A 27,818-nucleotide genomic window follows, 5' to 3' on the forward strand; every position below is an offset into this window, starting at 1 on the left:
TTTAGGTATTGGTAATTGTTACGAAAATGTCGAAATAAAAAGTTCAGCTGAAACTTCTTCGAAACGGGGCTCTTCAATAAACGGAATTACGTTGGACAACGCGGATTTGTGAATATTCAAGAACCTGAATTCTTTTCAATGGGGGAAACTTGCGAGCCAACCAAATTCCCTGTCAGAGATTTAATTATGTTAAATTACTGAAAGTTCTGCATAGCCAAATGGTTTCTCGTGAAGAAGTATTTTGCAGGCACGTTTTTTTTGTTTACGTAAGCGGTGGACCGCACCGACAGCCAGATTGTGCATTTACGTTCACGTTGCAGCTTAGTTGGTCAAAGCAGTCGCCCGGAAAGCGAAAGACCCGAGTGCAACTCTCGGTTCTTTTCTCTTCACAGTTGAAAAGCAACAAAAAGATTCGAAAAAATATCGGCGAAACATACCATTCCTACGATGCTTTCGTTCCACGCTTCAGCATCAGCTGTAGCCAATTTCAATCTTGATGCTGGCGATAAAGTAAACGCGACTAGAAAACGTTTAATTCCATAACAAATTCATTGCGAAATAAGGAAATTACAGTAAATTCTCCCTAATTTTCCTTCAGTTTGTAAACCAAAATGGAGAATTCGGAAAGAGGAGATACGATTGTTCGGGTCTTTCACCTCGTTTATATAATCGTTGACAATCGGCAACTATAAAAATGTTTTCAAACTGAAGGAAAATCGGGGAGAATTTATTGTAGTTTGAGTTGATATTTATGAAAATAGTTCGATATGATATTTTTGAAAATAGTTCGATTTGATATTTTAGAAAATATTTGTACCCTCACGAACCACTTCTCTGGTATACTTCTTATCGGTAAAAGAAAGCGAATGATAACATTTCAGTGTAATTGAAGTAAGATATAAAGTAGCTGATATTTTTGAATGATATTTTGAATGATATTGATCTGATATTTTTGAAAATAGTTCGATTTGATATTTTAGAAAATATTTGTACCCTCACGAACCACTTCTCTGGTGTACTTCTTATCGGTATAAGGAAGCGAATAACATTTCAGTGTAATTGAAGTAAGATATCAAGTAGCTGATATTTTTGAATGATATTTTGAATGATATTGATCTGATATTTTTGAAAATAGTTCGATTTGATATTTTAGAAAATATTTGTACCCTCACGAACCACTTCTCTGGTGTACTTCTTATCGGTATAAGGAAGCGAATGATAACATTTCAGTATAATTGAAGTAAGATATAAAGTAGTTGCAGCTTTCGCGACTGTAGTGAATATTGCTGTTAATAATATTAGCTTTCAAGATAGGCCTACGTTTTCACGTCGATTTCGTGTCTACCGTGCGCAAACATCGTGGTTTACCGATTTTAGTGACATGCTTAGATTCCAATGAAACAATGTTTGCCGACTGTCCGCACGAAACCGACACATCGATCGATGCAATCGCCTGTTAAACAATATTTAGAGACTGTTTATAGACGAACGCCCAACTGCAAGCACAATAAGGTCTTCGAATCATCTACTTCAAACAACGTTTTCGTTGATTGGATACTTCAGAGAACCACGCGGCACGCTTCGTATTCGTGAAAACTGTGTATAAATCTCATTCAAATATTTGAACATTATTCATATGGTAGCGATATTGAATTTTTACTGTGACGCAATATTTTAAAAGTGAAATATCATTTTGATAAAAAGCGAATGGTTCCGCTGTCCATATTTATAAAATATCTCAACTGCTTCATTGATTTAGCTGCATACATTTTTCATTTTATTTATTAACAAACATAATTTTGAAGGCTACGTGTCCCTTTAGATTGCGTTGAATGACGAAATAATATCGTTAATATCAATTAACGCGAATATATCGTTCATCGGCGAGATGTTAGTATGTAGATTTCACATGCGAGTTTACATAAAATATAAAATATTTTCAAATATTGTTTAAATAAATAATTTTCTCGGAATTTTTTCAAGCTATTAAATTTATTGATCAAAAACACACGATTAAAAAAAATGTTCATCGTTCTACGTCCTCTAGTTCTCGAGATATCTACAAAATATGGTTTTCACGCTGAATTTTCAAGGCATAAATCATTTTTTTTACCGTCTAGTTATGGATCATTACAGATATTAAAAAATACGTATAAAATAATTTTCAACAAACTATATTGTACTGAAATCTCATTAAAATCGGCGCGTTATGCTTGGAAACGTTCCCTTGTTAGTGCAATTTGCAGAAGCTAAAGTTACAAATACATTCGTTCGGTTCCGAAATAAAAATGTAATTCGACAAGCTTACACGTTATTACGCTTCTGGCTCGGATTTTCATCAAAATACTGAAACATCTACTACGATTCCACGTAGTTATGTATCTGAGAAATCGAATAGCGCCCGTCACGATTATAAGACTTTGCTAATAACGCGGTACTTCGCGACTCGCGACATCCTTCTTCAACTTTGCAAGCATTCACGGCGGCCCACCACGCGACGACGGAAGCCACCTTCCAATAAACTTTCTATCCGCCGCGCTCGTTAGTGGATGTCCAATAACGTCCAATAACGGACGTCCTCGGGCAATATATCGAGTTCGTATGGCACGAATGTCTCCGGACGAGATCCTCGATCCGTCGTAACTTGGCCGTGGACCGCACGTTGCAACATTGATCTTCAACCTCGGACCAACGTGATCGTATCATCGTTCCAAGCCAGCATCCTAAAAGAGACAAGTTTTTTCCCCCGAGCTAAAGAAACATTTCACCACCCCTTTGACAGATATCTAACATGCACTCGAGCTGAACGACGTAACTTCCATGCGGAAAGGAGTGTACCCGCTCGAAAAAATGATGCACTTCTGCCGCGCTACGAAACGCGCTTTAAGGTCGGACATATTTGATGTCGCTGCATCCTACGTGTTCTCTGCGCATGGTTTTACTATTATTCTTTTAAACAACGCATAAACTTCTGCCGCGCTCTGACGGTCGTAAACCTGGCCAACAGAAGTGACAACAATCACATGCGGAACGAAGCCATTTAGAAATATGGTAATGCCTGGTCGTTTCGTGCACCGTACGAAGAATAGAATGATGGTTATTTGCTTTATTAAACGTTCGAAGCGATGAAATTCGTTTCAGTCATACTGATTATGGGCAACGTGTTCGTACGGTGCGATCTTTTTAGGAAACCATAAGTTGGTGATCTTTGTGGACGAATAAAATGGATCAAGCTGGGAACGTTTCAAATATTGCTGCTTTATTTCCAGTTTATTAACGCGTTGAGTGTCGCGTCGGAACAACGCTAATTTTTAACTCGGTTTTGAGATTCATTTCTGTTGTACTGTATCGAACAAAACTTGACGGAATTTTTCAGAAATGCAGAACAGTCAAACTGATACTTCTTTGTGATCAATTTAACTCACTAGTTTCGGTGCCATTAATTTAACCTTTTAGGCACGACGCGCCACTATAGTGGCTTACTCTAGTAGCTCACTCGGTCATCATTCGAATCAAATAATCGTCTTCATACGCATTGTTTCACGCTTCTTTTGTCTTCACATCGATTTACAACAGTCAACAGGGTGACCCAAAAATGTCTCGCAATCCGGAAATGGCGGGTTCCTCGGATCATTTGAAGCAACTTCTTCCTTTACAAAAATTTTCTCCGAGGCACCGTTAACGAGTTATCAACGAAAAACAGTGACCAATAAGAATCGAGTACGGCTGACGCGAGGCGGCCCAGCCAACCAGCGCGCGAAGTCCAGTTCCGCTCATTGGATCGATTTCCTCGTGCCAGCCGAGCTCGCCTCTCATTGGTCACCGTTTTTCGTTAATAACTCGTTAACGGTGCCTCGGAGCAAATTTTTGTAAAAGAAGAAGTTGCTTCAAATGGCCTGAGGAACCCGCCACTTTTGGATTGCGAGATATTTTTGGGACATCCTGTATATACAGACAGAATATACAGTATCAGACTCTGTACAGTACATATCAGACTCTGCCGTCCAGAGAAATAGCCTCGCGCGGAATTCAGCCGTACCTAAAAGGTTAACCCGGTTCATTAAAAAAAGAAGAGACAGCGAATAAAGGCACTCGCACATTCAAATAAAGTTTTATTGCTCCGATAAATACGATAAAATTTAACAAGTGTTAACGAGTCTGCTGAAATGTAAGTTTGCATAAACACCGTCGGTAGAATAACGACAAAGCATTTCGGAAACGCTTTGAATAAATGAAACGACCGGACAGAAATCCGCGCCTGAATCCACGATAAACCACGGCTGAATTCGTAATTAGCCGCGGCGTTGCGAACACCATGGATTTTCGGTAACGGGGAAAGGAACGGATCCGGTCCCGAGCGAACAGGGCTGGGATTCGGACTGCGTTATTATTTCTTTTTTGGACACCGACCGGACGGATAGTTATCAGTCAGTTAAGCAGAAATTCTCGGCGGGTCGTCAGGGTAAAGAGATACGTACACTGGGTAATATGAAATATTTCCGCGCATCGGGGAATTCAGATCCCGGAGCCTGTGTGCAGCATTTCCCAACTTCCATCCGCGGTCCCGGGCGATATTAACGCGGATTCCCGCGGTGGTTGACGGGACGAGACGAGTTCGTTCTTCTTTCTGTCGCGCAGATACGCGGGCGGCTCTCTGCCGACGTTGCCGCGGGACCTGGGCAACCGTCTTCTGGACATCGTGAAGCTCGACGACTACCAAGAACCGTACCAGGCGCTGAAGTACGCTCCGTACTACAGCTACAGCACCGTTGTTATGGAGATGAAAGACATGATGCTGAACAACAAGAGCACCAACATCAATCACTCAGGTATGCCCCGCGCGCTCGTGCACGCTGCGCCGCTCCGCGCCGCTCCTGCTCCGCGCCGGACTCGTGTTGTTTTACACGCATACAAGCGCACGTGGCGCTCGCGTATATTTATACCGGGGTACACATTAAACGGTTGCCACGAGTACACGGCAATCCCCGGTATACGTACGCGTGTACGAAACAACAAAGCATTCGCCTGACCGCAATCAATACATCGTGCCCCCCATCCCCCCTTCCCTCCCTCCCTCTGACACCCCCTCTGTTCTGCGCCCGTTCCTCCTTTGCTATATCATCCACAGCGGTGTACGCGAACGGTGCAGTTGACACATCGTACGATTATGCGGTACCGGAACTCGGCACGGTGCCCCTGCTCAACCAGGACGGCACAGGACGAGGCCCGGCCGTTTCTACCACCGCCGAAGACAGTCTCTTCTCCAAGACTTCGTCGCGCGCCAACAAGACGGAAGACAAAAAGGTATGTGCGCAATGTTTACTCTGCCGGAGAGCTTCGGACAGGGGCCCGCTAACGAGTAGCTTAATATCCGCGCTGCTTAAACACCGTCGTCCCTCGGCAAACGTCCTCGCAGACACAGCCGGAACTCTGTAGGCAGCTTTCGGGGCAAAGCTGCAGACGGCACATTGTGCTCTTTTCTCAGTTCCCTTTTTTCAGATATATTTTTTGAAGTACTTGCGGGAAGTTGCGCGATGTTTGTGGAAGACTAAGTCATAGTGTACCTAGACGGTAACGTAAATACGGTGGCTCGCGAAAGTGTTCGTACAGCTTTCGAAACTGAACAAAGTGACTTGAATCTTTTCTAGATGGTAGAGCGACTCGAAATGCTTTTTTCAAATTTTGCTATTACTTGGAACGACAGAGAAAAATTAAAAAAACTCTCGTTTTTTAACTTTTTCATTTGAGCTTGTAACGGAAATTTTAAAAATGCCTCTCGTAGATCTCGGTAACTTATATGCATGCTGATGATTTTATCGAAATCGGTTGACGTTGTTGTACGAGTTACAACAAATTAAAGATGGTAAAAATCGCAGTTTTGTCTCGATTTTGACCAAAAACTGGAAGACTTCGATCAAAAACCGACTGCAATCAAATTTTCAGCATGCATATAAGTTACGGAGATCTACGAGAGGCATTTTTTAAATTTTCATTACAGGTTCCTACAAAAAACTTAAAAAACGAGAGTCTTTTATTTTTTTTCTGCCATTCCAAGTAATAGCGAAATTTAAAAAAGAAAACATTTTAGTCATTGTCTAGCAGATTAGTCTCTCTATCATCTAGAAAGATTTCAAGTCACTTAGTCCAGTTTTAAGAAAGTTATTGCATTTTAAAAGGTGTACGAGCACATTTGTAGACCACTGCAAGTAAACGCTCACATATGTGTTATTCATCAATAGCATCAACTTTTGAAAATATGTAAATTAAAGGATTTTGTATTTAAAATATTTATATTATATATATATTTTGGATAACCTTGTTAACTCACCTATATTTTAAATACAAAATCCTTTAATTATATATATATATATATATATATATATATATATATATATATATATATATATATATATATATTATATTATATTATATATATTTGTGTTATTGTATTTAAAATATAGGTGAGTTAACAAGGTTATCCAAAATGAAGAGTGGAAATAAAAGAAACGTAATAGAATCGTCATAAGTGACGAAGATAAAGTTTCGATATCAGTAGTGAACGAGCAAACTTATGTCAAGGCTATTATCGGTACAAGAGAGATCACTTTGGAATTCGATATTCGCGATCGAAAGGTTAATCTCGTGCCTAAGATGTCTTACTATCATCCCCCGGTCCAAGTAGCTGTTGTTAACATCAGCTCGCTCTAGTTCGACCGACCTTGCACTCACTTGTTCCAAATTGCTCAACGTCGTTCCCACCGGCCCAACCACTTACAAGTCCACTTCAACTTGCTTCAACCAGTTCCGTTCTGCTCTAGTCCGCTTCGACGTGCATCAACTCCCTCTAATCTACCTCAACCTGCAGCTCTCAAGAATAATGCGATGCTTGTGGCAGCGGAAAGATCCAAGAAATCGTTATGCAGTAATTTCTCCCAAAAATGTTCGGAGGTCGGAACCGAAACCGGCTGATCTGAGAATACTAAGTAGCGATTCTTCGAGCCTCGCGGTTCGTTTTTATAGACAATCGGGGAGGTCGGCAAAAAAAGGCGGCGACCATCAAACCGGTATAAATTAATACGAACACATAGTAATGCTAGAATAAAAATTTTTTCGTTTCTAATTTTTTGCCACGATCCGAAGGCAATTCGAAGGCCACATGACACGATTCGAAGGCAATTCGGAGGCTTCATAACACGATTCGAAAGCAATTGGGAGGCTACATGACACGATTCGAAGGCAATTCGGAGACTACATGACACGATTCGAAAGCAATTGGGAGGCTTCATAACACGATTCGAAGGCAATTCGGAGGCCATATAACACGATTCGAAGGCAATTCGGAGTCTACATGACACGATTCGAAAGCAATTGGGAGGCTTCATAACACGATTCGAAGGCAATTCGGAGGCCATATAACACGATTCGAAGGCAATTCGGAGTCTACATGACACGATTCGAAAGCAATTGGGAGGCTTCATAACACGATTCGAAGGCAATTCGGAGGCCATATAACACGATTCGAAGGCAATTCGGAGACTTCATAACACGATTCGAAGGCAATTCGGAGGCTTCATAACACGATTCGAAGGCAATTCGGAGGCTTCATGACACGATTCGAAGGCAATTCGGAGGCTACATGACACGATTCGAAGGCAATTCGGAGGCCATATAATACGATTCGAAGGTAATTCGGAGACTACATGCTATGATTCGACGGTCACGTACCTAGTACCTACTACGTACCTTGTGACTCCGCGTTTTTCTTTTTTTTACCTGTCTCACACCCGAACAGACTATTTTGTGTTGTCTTTCGGAAATTCGCGTCGTGTGCCGCATCACACGTCTGACCGACTCCGTCGACCTTTAGTATCGACGTAGCAATAAATTACATAGGTGTAGAACTAGAACAGGGAAATTCACAGCAACCTGAAATTTAATATTTCCGCGAAAAATTACTGTATGGAAAGGTGAAAAGGTTGGTTAGTGGACTGTATGGAAAAAGATATTGGTTTAATCAAACTAAATATAGTAATTTATATTTATATATATATATATATATAGGAAGAGGAGAAACGATTATTCCAGCCTTGCGGCTCGTTTTTGTAATTACCGATTATCAACAACTGTAAAAACTAGACGCAAGGCTCGAATAATCACATCCCCTCTTTCCAAATTGTGGATCTTGTGTTCTATAACATATTTCAGAATCGTCAGAATCGCAGTTGGGGCCCCTAAAGTAAATAATTACTGAATTTTATAATCTGTTAGCTAGAAAATCGAGGTTCGTGAACTTTATTGAAGTAAATGAATATACAGTAATTTCTCCTTAATTCGCGCTCAGATTGCGCACAAGAAAGGACTGATTGTCCAAAAAAAAAAATGATTTTGTGGATTCTTGTGTGCAATCTGAGCGCGAATTAAGGAGAAATTACTGTATATTCATTTACTTCAATAAAGTTCACGAACCTCGACAGTCTCTAGAAATGTACCGATCCGATAATTTTCTAGCTAACAGATTATAAAATTCTGTAATTATTTATTTTAGGGGCCCCAACTGCGATTTTGATGATTCTGAAATATGTTATAGAACACAAGATTCTGAATTCTCGCGTCAGCTGTTATGGCCTCCCATCGGTCGCTATTTTAACTCGTAAACACGAGTTATTAACGAGTTGCATTTCGCTTCGACTGCAATCCGCGAATTGCGTTTTCTCTAAAGAAAAAGTTACTTCATATGGCCTCAGAAACCCCCATTTCCGGATTACAAGACACGTTTGGGACACCCTGTAGACAAAATTCGATGTAGTAACACGGAAGGAATTTTGCAAATATCTTGGAAACTAATGTCGTGCGGCAGTTATATGTATAGGAAAAAGATATTCATAATCTTGTATTCTGTAACATATTTCAGAATCAACAAAATCAGAATTGAGATCACTAAATTAACCAATTATCTAAAATTCAAATGTACGTAAAAACGTTCAAACGTACGTTTGAAGGTACTTTTACAGTTTCGTTGTTAGCATATTAAGAATATCAGAATGACGGACGGATGCCAGTAGCTACGTTGTAATGTCTTCCAGCTCCGATTGATTTTTAAATAATAATTGCAACGCAGTCCTGGTGTTGACATGCCGGGAAATTGCCATTTGCGATTTAAATAAATAGAGATTTAATTTTAAACCGTCCGAAAGTACCGTGGAAATTGTCGAACATGCAATTATTCATCAAAGCTTTCACGCTCGCTGAATACTTCAAACGCTTTTTGGCCCGAGCCAAAGCGACTATTTAAATGTTTCAGTCTTTTCCTACGCCCGGTCTAATTCGTGAAGTTTCAGCGTATGTGCTCGCGAAACCTGTGCTAATGCGATAATGCGCCAACGACAAAGCAACGTTTGACGAGCACAAAAAAAACGAAAGAAATAATCGTGAATAGAATAAACTGAAGAAAGTGTAAGAATTCGGCCTCGTTATCGTGCGATCTATAAATAACGACCTATCCTTGGTAAAACGTATCGATGGTTCCGCAGTAACCATTAAACGTTCTCCCCATTCGTCGGGAGAAGCTTCGCAATTAATAATTTAAATCAATATGGCGGAACGAGTGCAGACCGCTCGAGCCGGATATATCTCCCGCGGGTACAGTGCGTTGAAAATTTGATTTCGATTTAAGATTCCCGCGATAGAATTACACCCCCCAGAAGTTCTGGTGTAAATGCCTTGCAGTTCACTGTATCTTATGTTTCCAAAGAGCTTCCACGTTTCTTCTTTTTACGATAGCAAATTTATTGCCATTCTTCTGACAAAAACCAATCGAGACGTAGATCAGTTTCAGATTTTGGTAATTATGTAGTAATGGGTGCATTTCCCCGGTTTCAATCACCTTAAAATACGTTGTCAAGCGCAACATCCTGAGCAACTTTTTCCTATACATGTTGCCGCTGCTCGGCTTTAGCTTCCGAGATAATGGCAAAAAACTGTTGCTATTACTACATGACGTATGACTCATAAAATTGAGCGTACACTTTTTAAAACGAAATAACTTTTTTAAAACAGGACCAAGAGATTTGAATTTTTTTTAGATGATTGGGATGATTAGTCTACTAGACGATGACTAAAATGCATTCTTTAACTTTGTTATTACTTGGGATGACAAAAGAAATAAAATACTCTCGTCTTTTAACTTTTTTATCCGAACCTATAACAAAAATGTAGAAAATGCCTTTCGTAGATCTCTTGCTGAAAATTTGATCGATATCGATTAGCCCAGAGTCAATCTGCAGGCGTTAGAATATTTAAAAAACTGCATTTTGATATATTTATATACATCAAAATTTGTCGCTCCGAGGAAAAGTTTCGCAAATAATGCAAGATCATGATAGTAAAATAAACGTCTTTGTTCCTGTCATCGTCGCTGGCACGTGCACGCGAGCCCAACCTTGGCATTCTAAACACCTAGCCCGTCCTTCTGTAGATTCAACGAACAAACGACCACAGAAAACGCATTAGATGTCCTCATTGTCTTCAAATCAAGCACCTTTATTCCTTATTCTGAACATGAACGTCCGTCTTTTGTTCCTTTATCGTGACGATCGTGATGTCCCTATTTTCCGAAAGTAATATCGGGACTAACTAATAATAGCTTCATTTGCTTACAAGTAACCTCTATAAGTAACAAATTGAATCTAAACATGTTACAAATTGTATCTTACCGAACTTAACAACAAACAATTTTCACAGGCACAAAATTCAATGTTTTATAAAACGATCTAACTAAAATTTATCAAGCAAGTACGTACCAGAAATCGTAGTTTTTAGCCACAAACTATCCCACATAATCAGAGCAATTCCCGAGATTAAATTGAAACTAGAAAATTGGAACGTATCCTAAAAATTATTTTCTTAACTACTTCAGCAGTCTGCAAGTCCCAGTAAAACTGATCGATTCAAATGTTATTTCTAAATAAAAAGGTAAATCTGGATAAAATATCGTGTCTCTCATATCAAACCGGCATAGCAACCAGCATGATAAGCAATGAAAAAGATACGATTCCAGCTGCGAGATGTGGAAAAATGGTGAGCGAGCGTTGCGCAAACTCGGAACGTTTCCCGGATTCAATATTTTTCGAAAGGTGGCAGCGTTTCTATGGTAAAATAAACAGACCTCTACCTTGTATCAAGAATATCGCAGTACTGTGCACCGGTCTCCTATGGGGACGAGCAAAAAGCTTGGGAAGGAAAAAAGCGGAAGTGGTACGCATGGTCGACGTCAAACGCGCGAGACGTTCCCAGGGGCTCTCTTTCGCATAAAAAATTACCAGATTACAACTAAAGGTCAATAGAAGAGCGCCGGATCGATAGCCAGCCTCGTTCGAATTGGCCAATGCTATGTGTCGGAACTGATCTCTGCCGATATCACTATACCGGTACCTTGCACGGCACTGGTAGTTATGCTCTGTGATAGACTACATTGTTGAAATTTATGTACTTACAAATTTTAAGCGAAACCTAACACAACTTCGTTTGATTCTCAATCTACAGAAATCGTTCGCGAAGCAAATAGAATTTGATTTAATTTAAGTTTTCTCAGATCAAATCCATAAAAACGTAAGTTTCCACGAAGTTTCCGCAGTTTAATAGACAGTGGTGTATCGCAAATGTAGACTGGGTAATTTTACTTCGAAGTTTATTGTGCGTTTCGCGGGTATGATACGCAAGCCTCGCGGTTATTGTTCTGTAGGAATCAGCGAGTTAACGCTGAAAATTAACTCCAGACCGCGGGAAGTGTTTTATTTGTGTTTCAGTCTCTCCTAAAATACGCTTAGAATTCCATTACCCGTTGTGTTATGTCTAACAAATTTACTTTAATTAGTAACATACTGAATTTATTATTCATGAAGTACGGTTTGACTATAACTTATTGTTTGAGAACGGTAGTTGTGATAATAAAATCAATAGTAAATCAAGGACACGATCAATTGTGTGTGGATTATGCTACATACGTGTTTCCCTTAATTCCAATATACAATATTTAACGCTGTAAAATCGTCGATACTATTGTGTTTGACTGAGTTAAAAAATTTCAAGTAGAATAAACAATATAGAATTAAAATGGAAATTAATAATATTTATTTTTAATGGAATTATTAATTATGAGTTTAATGTAATTAATAATTATTTTTATGTAATTCGATTAACAATATTTTGAGTTCCATTGGAACAGAATATAATTGTAATAAAAAGCACTGGAAGCTATTTGAACTTCAAAATTAAGGTGTTTCTTCAAAAATATAGTATCTAGCGGTACCTAACCTCTCCGCGGTGATATCGGAAGGACAGGGTAGCATAACTGCCAATTACTGTGCCTTTAGTTTATTTTATTTAAACTCAATTAATTATTTTTTTATTAAAATTAAAAACATAAAAGACGAAAGTACCGTAGAAATCATCTGTTTTGATACTGAATCAGAATAAATAATAAGAATAAAATAATACTGAATACCGAATCACATCATCGTTTTGATACTGAATTTGCGAAATTTTCTGTAAAGCTTATGAAAAAGCTTATGAAAGTATTGAACGAATGAAGATCAATATTCGATAAAATAAATTGTTCTAGGGAAGAAATCACAATGTTAACTCTATTGGCAAAACGTATTCAGATTACGGAAAAACAAAACAATAATCACCTATTTCAATTGCAATAATTTATTTACTGTGCACAGTAATTGAATCTATTTTTCGTTTGACTCGTTAGTTACTGTGCCGTTTACCACAGGATACGCCTACATAACCTCAAATCTCAAATAATCTTCGTCATATTTTTAAAGAGAAGACATGTAAATATGAAAATTTATTAAAGCAGTCATCTCTAATGCGAACTTCTAAATAACGTATTATGATATTACATATTTTTATAGAAAATAAAATTGATTAAGACGTATTAAATATTAAACTTTTATTGCGTACAGCTACTGAGATTCAATATTCAGAGAGGAAACACAGTAACTGATCATTGTAGATCGTAGGCACACTGTAACTGGCTCCAGAAGTTCTCTTTTCCTTCTTCTGATATTTAAGCAAGATTTAATATCTTTTTCATGGGAAAATTTATATCGATAAAAGAAACTTTAAAATTTACCTTCAACTTCTTGAGAAATGTCAATTAAATTACTAAAGCTACACAGTAAGAATTCCTGAAGTCCGCCAAGAGGGTACAGTAATTGGCTCCTTTAGTATAGTAATGGGAAAAAATATCCATCTGCTGGCGGAAAAATATCCATCTTCCTACGACGTTTGCGTCGTACACGTATAAAATCGAGCTTATTTGCTCGCGCAATACTAACAAAATTTTAACAACTCTTCGAACATAAACCAACTCAATAATCTAAAAAATATTTCGAAAAATAATACAGCAATTTTTAGTCATGCCTGAGAATCACCATTCGAGCGCAAAAGGTTACTTTAATTCAGTCACGTCTCGCCCGTGTAACTTCACGTTATAAAGTCTAAACAAATATTGGCAGAAAATCAGAGATCTCGCGCGCAGAGAGAAATTAGTCTAGAAAAATCTCCATACACGGAATCACAGGTTGGATAATTAAGGTCCGCGCACTGCCCGAGTGCGCGTATCAAAATAATGACGCCCACCGTACACAAACTCCACCCCCGTTCGAAACAATAATGAGTATACCGCGAAAAGTTACTGGCCGGCGAGTAAATAAAGTATCGCGTATTCGGCACCGCTTCCGCACAATCTGCAGAATCATTCGATTGATCGATTCGCCGATATATAAACGAACTGCCGTCAACGGGATGCGTCGAACCCTTTCGCGGATACCCTCGGAGCAACCCTCGTGGAATGTATCATCATTACGCGGTCCGGTGCCTTCCGGGCCAGTTCGCTCTGTTAATTGCGGAGAGAAAGCGCATCGTGTAATCACGTTTGCAATCCTATCCACCCGCTCTGCCCTCCCCCCTACGTCCCCCTCCGCCCACGCCCCGACGGTCCGTTGTTCCCGTTTCATCCCCCGTGTCCCTCCGTTACCCTCTCGGCCGACTCGCGTGCCGACATCGCAGGAATATTACGCGCGGGCCGGTTGATTCGGCAACCCGTGGCCGAATCGCGCGCGCCGCGCCACGATCTGCCGGAATAAAAATACGCCGCGCCAAATTTGTAGCGGCCCGGTGATTTATTTCTTCGCAACGTGCACGCAGAGTACGTATCCGACGTATTTTTTCGAGAATACCGGCGACCCCGCCGCGTCGCGCACATTTTCCCAGCGTGCGCGCCGGTCCCATCAAGCTTTAAATCAACGACTTCCGTGTCGGTCAGGAAATTTCCACCAATCTGCGCGAAAATTCGAGCCTGAATCTTTCACTTTCCACTCAAAACGTTGAGTTATCGATTAACCAGCGCGCCGCGATTTTCTACCGATATCGCGGGATTTATTCGACACCCCTTGGATAGCCTCTGGATCTTTCGGCGATTGTCACGTTTCATGATGGTCTGGGAGAGGGAAAAAATCATTCTTCAGAATGATAAGTGCAGATGTTTTCCGGTGGAATTTGATCTTTGGTTGCTTTATAAAATCGTAATAATAATAATAATAAAAATAATAATAATAATAAAAGATATAAAAAAATAGAAATAAAATAATAAAATAACAATAATAAAATTGTAATAAATGGTATAAGATTGTAATTTTTTTTCTTGTAATTCTTGTTGCACTCGTAAGTTATTTTGACCGCGGATCTTTGTGCAATTTTCCTGAATCGATTGTAAGGAGCAAGACTGAAATAAGAATTGTGTTTCATATTTTAATGATTTTCATAAATTGAGGAGAATGTAAGAATATTTTGAAATACTTTTAACGTCTTCGTTGCTTGGTGTTTCATGTAGTCATTTTTATTATGAACGCATAAAATTCACAGTCTAGTTATGTGTCATAAATAGACTGCGAATATTTATGCAAAATAAAAATTGCTTATTTAAATTTCAAGGTATACACAGGGATCAAACACAAGTTTTTTTCTGTCTTTATTCATTTTAATAAGTTCAAACTGATATATTAACATTTTTAGTTTCTTTCAATATTTTCACTGTTTTAAATTATGCCTTAAATTTTTGCCATAAGTGCATAAAATCCGCAGTCTAGTCATAAGAAACATTTTTATGTTTTTTTTTCTTATACTCTCATTTGTTTTGCGGTATAATTGATATAATCTTAACCTTTTTTTTTCAAATTGTAATATTTACTTGAAATCAACTGAAATATGTACCATATGTACCATAAGTACCATATTTATCATATGTACCATATTATCATATTACCATAAATGCCATATTTAATTTCTGATATCAGGTTCAGCTACAAAATCATACTTTACTCTGAAATATTCGAAAGAGCATCTGAAACTCAAATTCCTACTGATTTTATTCTATTAATCTTAACTTTCGTAATTTTTATTCAAACCCCTTCTTTTAATCAACAAATAAAATATCGTCTTTAAATCTTTGATAAAATATGTAATTCTATTATTAACAACTTGCTATCAATAATACTTGAGAAACTTTTCGAGCAAATTGTTTGTAGCGAAAAGAATTTCTGTTCACTGAGTAGAAGAATTTGAGTACGAATCTGTATAAAAGGGAAGGCTCGAATGAAATGTCTTCGGCTAGATACTCGATTCTAAACTGAATAACTTGGCGTCTAGAACATCGATCTCCTAAGTAGCCGTACTTTCACTCTTGCAGCTTCTCCAAACCGGCAAGGAGCTATTCAGAGCGACGTCGAATTGCTTCCTCTAAGCCTAATATTCGAAAATGACGGGCTTCTACTTCTTCAGAAATCCAGGATCGATAGTTGCCGGTGCGGTGGCTCGATCTCGTCTCGCCGAGAAGGCTCTTACATACTCTCCCGGATGAAGAGGTTTCGAAACGGTCGCACGATTTCCGCGGTATGCAACTAGATTGACTCTAGAGCACAATGATGCGAGAGTGTGCGGCTATACGCTGTTCGTGAATCACCGGAAATTTATGTTACCGAATTCGAAGGAGGGACGACGTGATAAATATCGAAACGTGACTGATATCGAAAGTACTGAACAGAAACGCGGCTGGTTGGTGATCGTACAAAAATGCATCTATTAGGAGATTACACTATGTTCATATACGATATAGCCAGGGGTAAATGTAGTTGCGATGGTCATTTCAAAATGGATTCGTCAACTAACATTGTCGACAAATATGTTTCATAGTTACATAGTTGTCAGACTATTATGTGAACAGTTTAATTAAATACATGTTGCAGCATTCTGATTTTACTGATAAAAACCATCTACCATCCAATGCATTTGTATGGACCTGTTCTACCAGATAATTATAATACATAATTTGTTGCGCCAGTGTCATTCAGTTACAAGTATGACCGTGACATTTTAACGTTAATACATCGTGTTATAATGTACAACATTGTAATACAATGAATAATTAAACAAACGGTATACATAGATACAAGAACTGAAATACAAAGCAGACTGCAATGCGAATCAATAGTTAGTGTTACACAGTAATTCCTGTTGGGTTGTCCAAAAAATTCATATCATTCTCGACTAATGACACTTTTATCGATTTCACGGCACAATTATAATTAGATTCCCTCAAATTCTTCTATTTCTTGGAGATCAACGTTGATCTTATATTATATTATCTACATTATATTATATATATTATATTATTATATATTATATTATATATATTATATTATTATATATTATATTATTATATATTATATTATTATATATTATATTATTATATATTATATTATATATATCATATAGAGATCTCCTATTTCTTGGAGATCAACGTTGATCTTATATTATATTATCTACATTATATTATATATATTATATTATTATATATTATATTATATATATCATATAGAGATCTCCTATTTCTTGGAGATCAACGTTGATCATATATTATATTATCTACATTATATTATATATATTATATTATCTATATTATATTATATATAATATTATATATATATATATATATATATATATATATATATATATATATATATATATTATATAGAGTAGCTACCACCCACAATTTCAGTGAAACCTTATAACTCTAAAGAAAGATGGGAAAATAACGCATGAAAAAATTTTGTACCGATTTCGTTCGAACAGACAACAACAGCGATGCGATATCGCCGAACCGTGAGGCGAACGATTTGGTGTCACCGTGCGACGCGTTCAATTAGGTTACAGCCTTAATCGAGGAATCTTATGAACGATGATGTCGCTTCTCTGCAAGAAAGCACCCACGTATCCATCGCAACGAGTAGACCCCGAATCGGTCACGCGACACCCGCGGCGTACAACTAGATTGATTCGAGCACAATGCTCCGAAAGTGGTCGTCTGCGTCGGGACGTCTGCGGGTGATTGACACCCGACAGCACCACTCGAAACAGTCAAAACATTTCGGACGGCCGCGTCGGGGCCTGGCCTTGACGCATCCTAGCTACGCCAATCATTGTCCCCCGCGTGATCCGTCATTAGACCGAAAACGGGTGTGCTCCCGAGGACGCGGCGGGGCTATCGATGTAGCTTTACAATGGGCCGACGTCGAAAGTTATACCCGTCACGTACGATTGGTCCTTTCGGCGGCCCCTCGTCGCGATCACGGTCTCCATTTTTGTGCCACCGTGTCCGGTTACATCGAACGTTATAGAACAATCGGGGATCGTTCCACGAACGACAAAGCGTGGATCGAAATCACTAGAAACAAATATTAGCGTCTTTGACCTCTTGGCATGCGGTATCTCGCGTATGTCACGCTTATGGTGTTGTCGGGCTGCGGATCTTTACGGGAAATAGAAATTGTTTGCGCCTGTTGTAAGGAGTAGAGGACGTTTAGGAATTCGTTCTTATTTATAATACTTTCGGTAAGCCGAAAGAAATGTATCCGTTTTAACACGTTGAGCGCCGCCTCGGTCAAATATGAATGACACTAATTTTTTTACCAATTTTGAAAATTTATATATTATATCATATATATTATATATTATTATATATTATTATATATTATATTATATATTATATATTATATATTATATATTATTATATATTATATATTATATATTATTATATATTATATTATATATTATATATTATATATTATATATTATATATTATATATTATATATTATATATTATATATTATATATTATATATTATATATTATATATTATATTCGAACAAATTGCATTTGACTAGGATGTTTCGGATGCGAAAGAGTTCCAATGTCATCCACTATGATAAATTTTAACTTTCTAGTTTTGGTTTGATTAATTAAATTGCATTGACTTTGTGGGAATTTTAGTGGTCGATTGTCGGCGCTGAACTTGTTAAGTTAATAGCTATGCATCAGTTGTAGCTATCAGTTCATGAACAACAACTATGATACGAAAAGCATAGTCAGTATGTTATTTCGAAGTGATGATGTTTGGAAGTTACTGTAGATTTGGCAACACTGTGGGAAACATTACATCGTTTCACAAGAGTTGTTGATTTGTAGAAGAGATCACTATATAGGAATACAGTAAATTGTCTCCAATTGTTCCTCGGCCTGTAAACAAGAATTGACAATTTCGGAAGAGCAGATACGATTATTTGAGCCTCGCGACTCGTTTTTATAGTCGTCGATTGTCAATAACTATAAAAACGAGCTAGGAGGATCGAATAATCGTATACATCTCCTTTTCCAAAATTGTCTATTTTTGTTGACAAGCAACTTTTCGGCATCCTCCATGTTAAAGTTTGGTTTTTACGAATACATTGCAATAAGCATTTATTTTCAAATCTAGTCAAAGAACTGTCATAGTTTCACTCATGTGCTAGACGTGGTAGCTATCATATGTTGCCTGTTAATATACGGTACTGACGAACTTCAGTCATCAACAATCAACATCAATCAACGCATCTTCTCACAAGATCACCTTTAAAGTAAAACTAAATACATCTCCGTAGAACTATTGGGTTGGCAACTAAGTAATTGCCGATTTCAGTTATAGATGTCTCTCATTCCCATTTTTATGATAACCGTAAATGATATATTACGAAATTATTATTATTATTATGTTATTTTTTATTATCCGTGAATGTTAGCAACTGGACAAATTGACTGCAGCGGTCAAGGAAAAGCGACCAGAATTGGTCGATCGTAAAGGTGTCATTTTCCAGCAGGACAATGCTAGACCGCACACGTCTTTGTCCACTCGGCAAAAATTGATGGATATTGCTTGGGAATCGATGTTACACCCACCATATAGGCCTGATCTCGCGTCATCGGATTACCACTTATTTCGATCCCTGGACAACTCCCTTCGTGGTAAAACTTTGAATGACGATGACGCTGTAAAATCTCACTTGACTCAGTTTTTGGCTGAAAAGGATCAGACTTTCTACGAGCGTGGAATCTTCAAGTTGTCAGAGATGGCGAAAGGTCATCGAACAAAATGGAAAATACATTACAGATTAAACTTCGTTCCAAGTAAAAAAATTTTTTACTTCATTGAACAAATCGGCAATTACTTAGTTGTCAACCCAATAATATCGACACCAAATTGCAAACTACTAAATTCGCGTGATCTCTCTTCTACCAATTTGAACCCCGCGTAGGCTGGACGAGTATATTCGTCGCCGATCACGTAGACTTTCCGCAAGGAGAGATCGGCCGAAATTTATAGCGGCAATTTCGACACTTAAATTATTGTAAGTCTGCCGGGCTGGTGTAATAGATCACCGAGGATTTACGGGTCCGGAGATCAACAGAATAATTCATCCGACGACTGGGCCACGCCAACCCCCGACATACCCCCCTACGCTCTTGGCGCGGTTAGCGTGATCATAGATCGTTGATTATCGGCCGATACCACGAGCGATGCATTGTTCTTTTCTGTTTCAGTCCCCGACTCAACAGGAGGTACTTTCGGCCCTGAAGAGACGTCTGGAGCAGACGAGCGTCCCACTCTTCCCACGGCATCGCCTCCGCATGCTCTCGAAACTTGCCGAAGGGGCTTTCGGAACGGTAACGACATTGTTATTAGAGTTCAACACGTATCTATTTTAAATTAGACACGCCCGCGGAACGCTCGGCTCTCGGGACTCGTCACGGCCACTTCCATAACAAATTGTTTCCCAATAATTCACCCTTCGGTACACCTTGCGCCGCGCGAGCCGGTGATTATGATTTCCATTGATCTCGTATCCTGCGATCTTCGTGGCTCGAACCTTGCAGGGTCGATTTGAATCGCTGTTAACGCACCTGCGGAAAATCGTTTTACGGGGTGAGGTACTGGTAATGTGTAATTTAAATAACTTCGCCGTGAAAATACATTAGAAATACAATATAATTTTAATAAACAAATTTTTAATTCGAATAATACATTTGTCAATGATATTTTAAAAACACAAGGATATGCCTTATACGTTAATGCATTATTATTATTATTGTCATTTTGTTTAAAACAGGTTTATCATTTAAAAATTAGTGACTATGTATGAGTTTTATGGAATCAGTTCAGAAAAATTTAATCTAAATTAACTGGATCCAGCATTGTCGTAGTTCTATATTATCTCGGGATCTGTCTGAATTTTATACTTTCTTCTTCAATATCTTTAACCCGAATATCCTGAGCAAAACTGCAGCATTTTATTTTATTTCTCACATTTTCCAATCGTAATTAATGCATGCGTCGCGAAGCTCAATTTCGTATGCATAAAACGTAGCAATCAAAATGAATAAAAAGTATCAAAAAAATACGATTAAAAAAAAATTGTAATACCGTAGGTTGGTGAAACTATTTTGACTTTACAGTTAAAATGGCTTCGACCGCGAAAACTGAATCTGAATTCTGAGGAGACTCGAGAAATCAATTTTTTCCTGAAAACGTTGACTAAGATAGTACCCCAGCATTAACGCGAGCCTAATTGCATCGCTGACAACGGGTTTCTTCGGGCTGTTGTACCATGTTTCATTCAAAATCGAGCACTACCGTTCGCAGCAACTTCCAAACCGCATCATCACGGTTTCGCGACGTCAAAGCATTCGCTCCGCGCAATTTCCGCAATATTATCATAATACACTCCCGGCTTCTGAAGTGTCACTTTACCACGGTGACGCAGTGCATCGGGTACTGTAACGTCATCGAGCCGCAGAGAGTTGAATTACACACAACCGACGTTACAACGAACTGCCGGGGTCCTGTCCCCGATCGCAAACGGGATAGAGAGACATCAACCGGCGCCGATTCGACTCGCAAACGTAACCCGCCGGCTCACCTTCCCGGTTGTTAAACGACGACAGAGAAATCAATCCGTTTGTTGGCCATACGCGGGCAACTCGCCACCGGGTTCGCGGCAACAATACGTCGATTAACGAAGTGTCTGCTCTGTTATTCTTCCCGTCACAATAGCGCCTCGTCTACCTCGTCGAGGATAATCAGTTTAGTGCGCGTTAGAGCGGCTAATAAATCCCTTTTGTTTCCTGTACGGGCGCCGCGCCGGCACGTCGTTAATGATTGGCCGAGAGACGACTTGCCCCCAATTCGGCCACGTCAGCCCGAGAGCTGCATCCCCCAGTTGCATGCGATCGCGACGTCCGCTTCGATCTACGATGCAATCGCAGCCCCGAGTAAGCAGCGGTCAAGCAAGTGTACGCAGCAACCCTCTACAACGAGCCTAATTTTATATCCCGTTCGTGCGACAATTACTGGGCTCCAGAAGCCCGTACGTTTCTCGAAAATGATTACGCGAAAGTTACACTCGCTTTCGCTTAGCGCGTCGATTCTTAACTCGCCGTCGATGTGGTAACGCGTCAGAGCGACGTAAAATAAGTTGGTTGGTTATTACGGACCCCGTTCAATTTCTTTTAGAAAATGTTTAAAAATATAATTTTAATAAGCAAACTTTTCGTTCGAATAATACATTTCTCATAGTATTATGTCATAGTATTATGAAAATACAGGGATATGCCTTATAGGTAATGTATTATTATTATTGTTATTGTCATTTCGTTTAAAACAGATTTACCATTTGAAAAGTAGTGATGTATGTAATGCCCTACTATACGAGTTTTATGGAAATCATTGCATCAGTAAAGAATTAAATCGAGAAATTTGTGCTTCATTTTTATTTCTACATTTCATTGCTAAACCTTCCGCCGTTTATATGATTTTATTTACGTTTATTCACGTTTATTTTACAATGCTGCTTTAGTGTGGAATAAATTAAATTTTGCCATTTTTATGAGACAACACAGGATGAAATGCAGATCTTTTCTCTTATGAATAATATCGTTAGTAATAATAATAATGATAATAATAAACGTTAGTAATATAATTATTAACGAAACTATTCAGAAGGGAAATTTATCTCAATTTCACCCTCATGTATTTCTCGCGTGTTGTCTCATAAAAATGAAAAATTTTAACAAAAATGCAATAATGCAGGACTACGAGAATATACAGTTAAAAATTTTGAATTTTTTCATCGGGTATGAGATCATGAGATTGTTCAGAGAGCATAGAATATGCATAGATATATGTATGTCGGTGTACCAATCATCATTCTAACAATAAGACAGAACTTCTTGATCACTTCTTAATCTTAATTTAAAGTTCAAACTCACCAAATTTCCTGTTACATACATATGAGCCGTTTATTTTCAAAGTGGCATAAGTCACTTTGTTTTCAAGTCGATATATTTAAGGGTTTGCGTTTTAACTTTCGAGAAGATTTACTTCTATTTGTTATCTCAGGATACTGATATTTTTCTCGGTATAAATAATTTCATATAAACATTAAAAAATCACCACTTTTCATCACGGTAAAGTGACTTATGCCACTTTCAAAATAAACGGCTCGTATCTCTCTATTTAAACGCCGTTGTATCGCGCAGAAAACATGAATCTCAAAAGGCCAACGGACGAAGGTCAATTTCCTTTCGAGTAATAATGGCACCCTGGGCTTCCGGTCCGACTGCCCGCTGCGTCTGCGAACGGCCGGCCGAAAGTTGCGCGATAAATTCAGGTGCGACGAGTAATCGAATTCAGGGATCATCTATTCTCGTTAGACGAATTTACGAGCATAACGAGCGGCTCGACTTTTATACCGTAATAAACGCAGCAACGGACCAAAGGCGTTTTCGTTCGGACCCGTTCTGCGAACGAATTTTTCTTCATTCCCGTGGACTGCGTATAAAACGATTCCGGTATAATGTGAACAAATTATGCTTTGCGAAGGTGTACGTGGCAGAGGCTGAAGGGATCCCGGAGTACGGGACGACGACCAGCGTCGGGAAGCGTCTCGTCGCCGTCAAATTTTTACTGCCGGAAGCCAGCGAGAAGGAAAAGTAAGTACACACGCGAATATATACATACATATAATATATATCTATATATATATACACATATATATGCATAGCTATATACATAGACACATGCACACAGGCGCACACACAGGTGTCTAGACCGTATCGCTCGAGCAATTTGCATTTCGTGTCCCGTTGTTACAACGACTCGATCGTGCCACCGCCACTTCCTTCGTCTCGTTCTTCCTCCGCACGCGGCGCGATAAACATTTTACAGCCGTGGAGACCGCTCGGTTACACGGGACGTGATTTTACGCAAGATTTGTTCCGCCATCCGGTAAAGGTGGACCGTTGGAAAGTGAAACGATTGTTGGGGAATAACGGGGGACGGAGATAACCGACGCGACGGCGAAACCTCGATTAAGATTCTCTCCTCCCGTTCGAGCTGCGAATTCATTCGCTGCGATGTTATTCGATAATTTTATTCCCGAGATAAAACGTTACGCCGGCGACACCTGAGATCCGTAACCGTATTGTCGGGAGTACTTACCGTATTGCGCTGCCGCAGGCCTACCGGATATAAAAATTCATGCGAGTTTCGAAGTTCACGTAGTAAACGCGGATTTACGACCGCCCGCTTCTTATTGTGATTTTAAGGGGACTCGCGTTTGTCTCCCTACCGCTTTTGCTTCGTTTATTCGGTACTACATACTTGTATTGTACAAGTAAGCATGGGGGTGATGATGTTATCCGGACATTTTTTTGGGAACAGTTGTCACGTTCTGTTTCGTATGAGCCGTTTATTTCGAAAGTGGCATAAGTCACTTTGTTTTTAAGTCGATATATTTAAGGGTTTGCGTTTTAACACGTTTCAAAATATGGATGCTAACTTTCTTTTTGTTATCTCAGGATACTGATATTTTTCTCAGTATAAATAATTTCGTATAAACATTAAAAAATCACCGCTTTTCATTACGGTAGAGTGACTTATGCCACTTTCAAAATAAACGGCTCATATGGAAACTGCGAAATATTGAATCAGGTAATGAGTAAATCTTCTAAACTGGGGAAAAAGAGCGGGAATCATTGCGATGGCTAACAATAAAATGTAGATGTTACGATCTTAAACAAAAATGGATAACTGTTTCCTTAACAAAAAGATGCAATAGAAAGAGAATATATTATTTTAGACTTGCTAAAATTATCGAAGAGAGAAAGAAATTCATAAGCTCTTGTTTCTTCGAACAGAGCACTTTTTTGTGCATCAAAATCCGCATGACTGAGAAAAAGATCGTTACCAAATTCGTTCGCTAGTAAAATAGTTCCTTTAACCTAACTTTACTAACGTAAGAAAGTTCGATTGTTTTTTTCTTGTATACAAGATCTAGAAGAATCTCATCAAACAAACAAGTGCGACAATCAAACGGAATCAGTGTCATAAAAAACTATAATCTTTCATTCATTTCCTACGATTTAGCTATAAAATCTCGAATATTGTAAAGAAATGCTACGAGTCACTATGAAAATAATTGTTATCATAAAGGTCGCTCGTCGAACCGAAAACTCCATGCGTGTAACTGGAAACAATTGAATTTCCAGTTATTCCATTTCAAGAGCCGATCTTTCCATCGGAATTTATTTCCAATAAACCAGCTAGAAAATAGCAACACAGAATTTCAATTTTATCGAAGCATCGCCACGATTGTTCCGTGAAACCAGCATTCGCCGAAGGCGACTGTCGGAGCAGTGAGATTTTGAAGTGCTTTGGCGCCGCTACGAATAATGCAAGAGTAGTGGAAAAGAAAGGAAGCATTTCGTCCTGGGTTTGCTAGTGGACTCATCGCTGAAGCTATCTAGCAGATTCTCTGGAGATCTGCAAAAGTTATTATTTAAATTCTGGTCATAGGCTCAGATCAAAATGTTAAGAATCGTGAGTTTCTATTTTGTTGCCATTCCAAGTGGAGATACAATTATTCGAACCTCGCAGCTCATTTTTATAGTTGCCGATTGTCAAGAATTATATGAACGAGCTGCAGGGTTCGAATAATCGTATCTCCTTTTCCCGAATTGTCCACTTTTGTTTACAAGCTGAAGGAAAATTGGGGAGAATTTATTGTAATAGCAAAATTGAAAAGAACTACAGTAAATTCTCCCTAATTGACAAGCTACGTTTGGAAACAAAAATGGACATTTTGCGAAGAGAAGGTACGATTAATCGAGCCTTGCAGCTTATTTTTACAGTTGCTGATCGTCAGAAATTCTAAAAACGAAATACAAGGCTCGAATAATCGTATCTATCCTTTCGAAATTGACCATTTTCGTTTCCAAGCATAGCGTCAATTAGGGAGAATTTACTGCATTTTAGCCATTGTACAGTAAACTGTTCGCTCTAACGCCTTCAATTCAAGTCACTGTATACGGATCGGCAATAGATCTGATAGCCGCAGGAGAGGTATCCATCCACTGGCGAGCATAGCAGGTAGTTTCCACGGTGGCAACGGAATCGAATCTATTCCGGCAGTCGGGCAAAAAGTAGCCGTAGCTCGCGATACTGAGAGATTCAAAGTGCATCGAGCGGCCGTCCAGCCGAAATGGCTGTCCTGCACATAAAATTCATAGCGCGGCTCTGTACCGAATGTCCCGGTTTCTTCCGAATGCCAGGGGCCATGGTCCCCTGCAGCAAGGCGCGTTGTTTATAGAGGAAACCCCACGGCGGCGGTGAAACGTCCAGATACACCGTGGAAGACGATCGTTCTCGCGGCTATCAAGCTAGACATCAGAAAAAGGCCAGTTCGATTCCACGAATGGAATAGATTTGCATACAATGACCGGTGAGATAGGGTATCGAGAGTTCGGCGCGCTTCGTGGCGACACGAGCAGGAACCAGCTAGGATCGCGAACAGATGGGGTGAGTTGCCAGAGGGGGTTGGGCAGGGGGGGAGAACGGGGGGAGGGACGAGCGAATCCGGCGAAGCAGATGACAAAGCTTCCATCCGGCGAAAATCGACGACGTTCATCGGATATCGTAGCAGTTCAGCCTTTTGTGAGCGAGGAACTCTGCGTCCCGTTTGGCGAGGGGGGCGAAGGGGGGAGGACGCGCCAGGGAAGTTTCATCGGCGCGAATGAGTTATCCGATGTTCGCTAAAAGGAAGGCCGGAAGCGTACGGAAAGATGATTCGGTCCCGAAGACTTTTAAGCCCTCGCAGTTTGTAACTAATTCTAGGGATATCGCGCCCGGTCCGTTTCCTTCCGTACCGATGGGGCTCGTTTGTTCCGGTAATGGGTTTCGTTTCGTTTATCTTTTAAGCCAGTCGTATTCTGCATACTCCTGCTACGTGTAACTTCCTGATCCTTGAATCTTTTCTGCACGAACGGAATTAAAAAGGCTCGGTGTCCGTCGGACACGGGTTTAAATTAATAACGGAATTGTTGAATTTGAACAAGTCCTTTGAAATTTTTACCGTGACACGTTTCACACGTTCAGTTTCGTCGTAATTGCGTAAAATCTTTCTTTCTCTTTGCGAAGGATTTCATTTTACACAGATCTACGGCGCGATTGAAGCGACTGTTTTATATTCCTTTATGCAAATTCGAAGATATATTTGTATACACAATGCATAGTGTCAATGAGTTTCTTCTACGTTTACTTGCTTTATTTTTAATCTTTTTTTTTAATGCATTTTGTTCATTCATCAATTTGTTTAATAGCTACGATGAAAAAGGCTATTCAATGTTATATATCAACATTATCGAAGGTATATCTGATCGAATGCAATAAATAAAAACTCAATGAAAATGATCAGTTCTTCATTTCAACGTTACGAGATGAAAGGAAAAATATTACTTTCGAGGATAAAAAAAAATTAATTGTGTGACATTGTTACGTATTAACTAGTAGAGTTTTCAAATTACGTGTATTTAGATATGAATAATGTATGTAGTTACAATACGAGTATAATTTTATTGGAGAAATAAGACAATGGTGATGTGCCATTTAATATGTACAGTAATTTCTCTCTAATTCGCACTTGGATTGCGCAGAAAAATGGACAATTTGGGAAGAGGAGATACGATTAACAAGTGTGAAAACGAGCTGAAAGGCTCGAATAATCGTATCGCCTCTTCTCAAATTGTCCATTTTTGTGCACAATCTGAGCATCAATTAAGAAGAATTTACTGTATTTTAATTTCTATCGATTAAATAAATCTATCGAATAAATACAAATGTATCTTCGAAAGAGCTCTTGCATGCTCTGAATTGTAAAGTGAGGGATCTGCGAGGAATCTTTTCGGTTTAAGCAACAATAAACATTTCAAGATTAAACATTTTGCTGAAGAATTATCTTCAAATTCTACCAAAAATATGAATCACATTATCTTTAATGTTCGAGTTATATCTGATCGCTGAACATTTATGTTTAAACTATCTTCCAC

The 27,818-nt window shown here is 38.9% G+C and overlaps 1 protein-coding gene across 1 annotated transcript in view; it reads left to right on the plus strand.

Annotated features, from left to right (window-relative positions):
* Window positions 1–27,818, plus strand: part of LOC117221499 (discoidin domain-containing receptor 2) — a 331,317-nt gene that overhangs the window by 279,229 nt on the left and 24,270 nt on the right. Inside the window, exons 10-13 of the mRNA XM_033472520.2 lie at window positions 4,639–4,829; window positions 5,129–5,304; window positions 19,980–20,102; window positions 23,317–23,426. Of these exons, the coding sequence (XP_033328411.1) occupies window positions 4,639–4,829; window positions 5,129–5,304; window positions 19,980–20,102; window positions 23,317–23,426 (600 nt within the window). The remainder of the gene's footprint in view (window positions 1–4,638; window positions 4,830–5,128; window positions 5,305–19,979; window positions 20,103–23,316; window positions 23,427–27,818) is intronic.

Source organism: Megalopta genalis, chromosome 1, assembly GCF_051020955.1.
Source record: "Megalopta genalis isolate 19385.01 chromosome 1, iyMegGena1_principal, whole genome shotgun sequence".
Classification (NCBI taxonomy): Eukaryota; Metazoa; Arthropoda; class Insecta; order Hymenoptera; family Halictidae; genus Megalopta; species Megalopta genalis.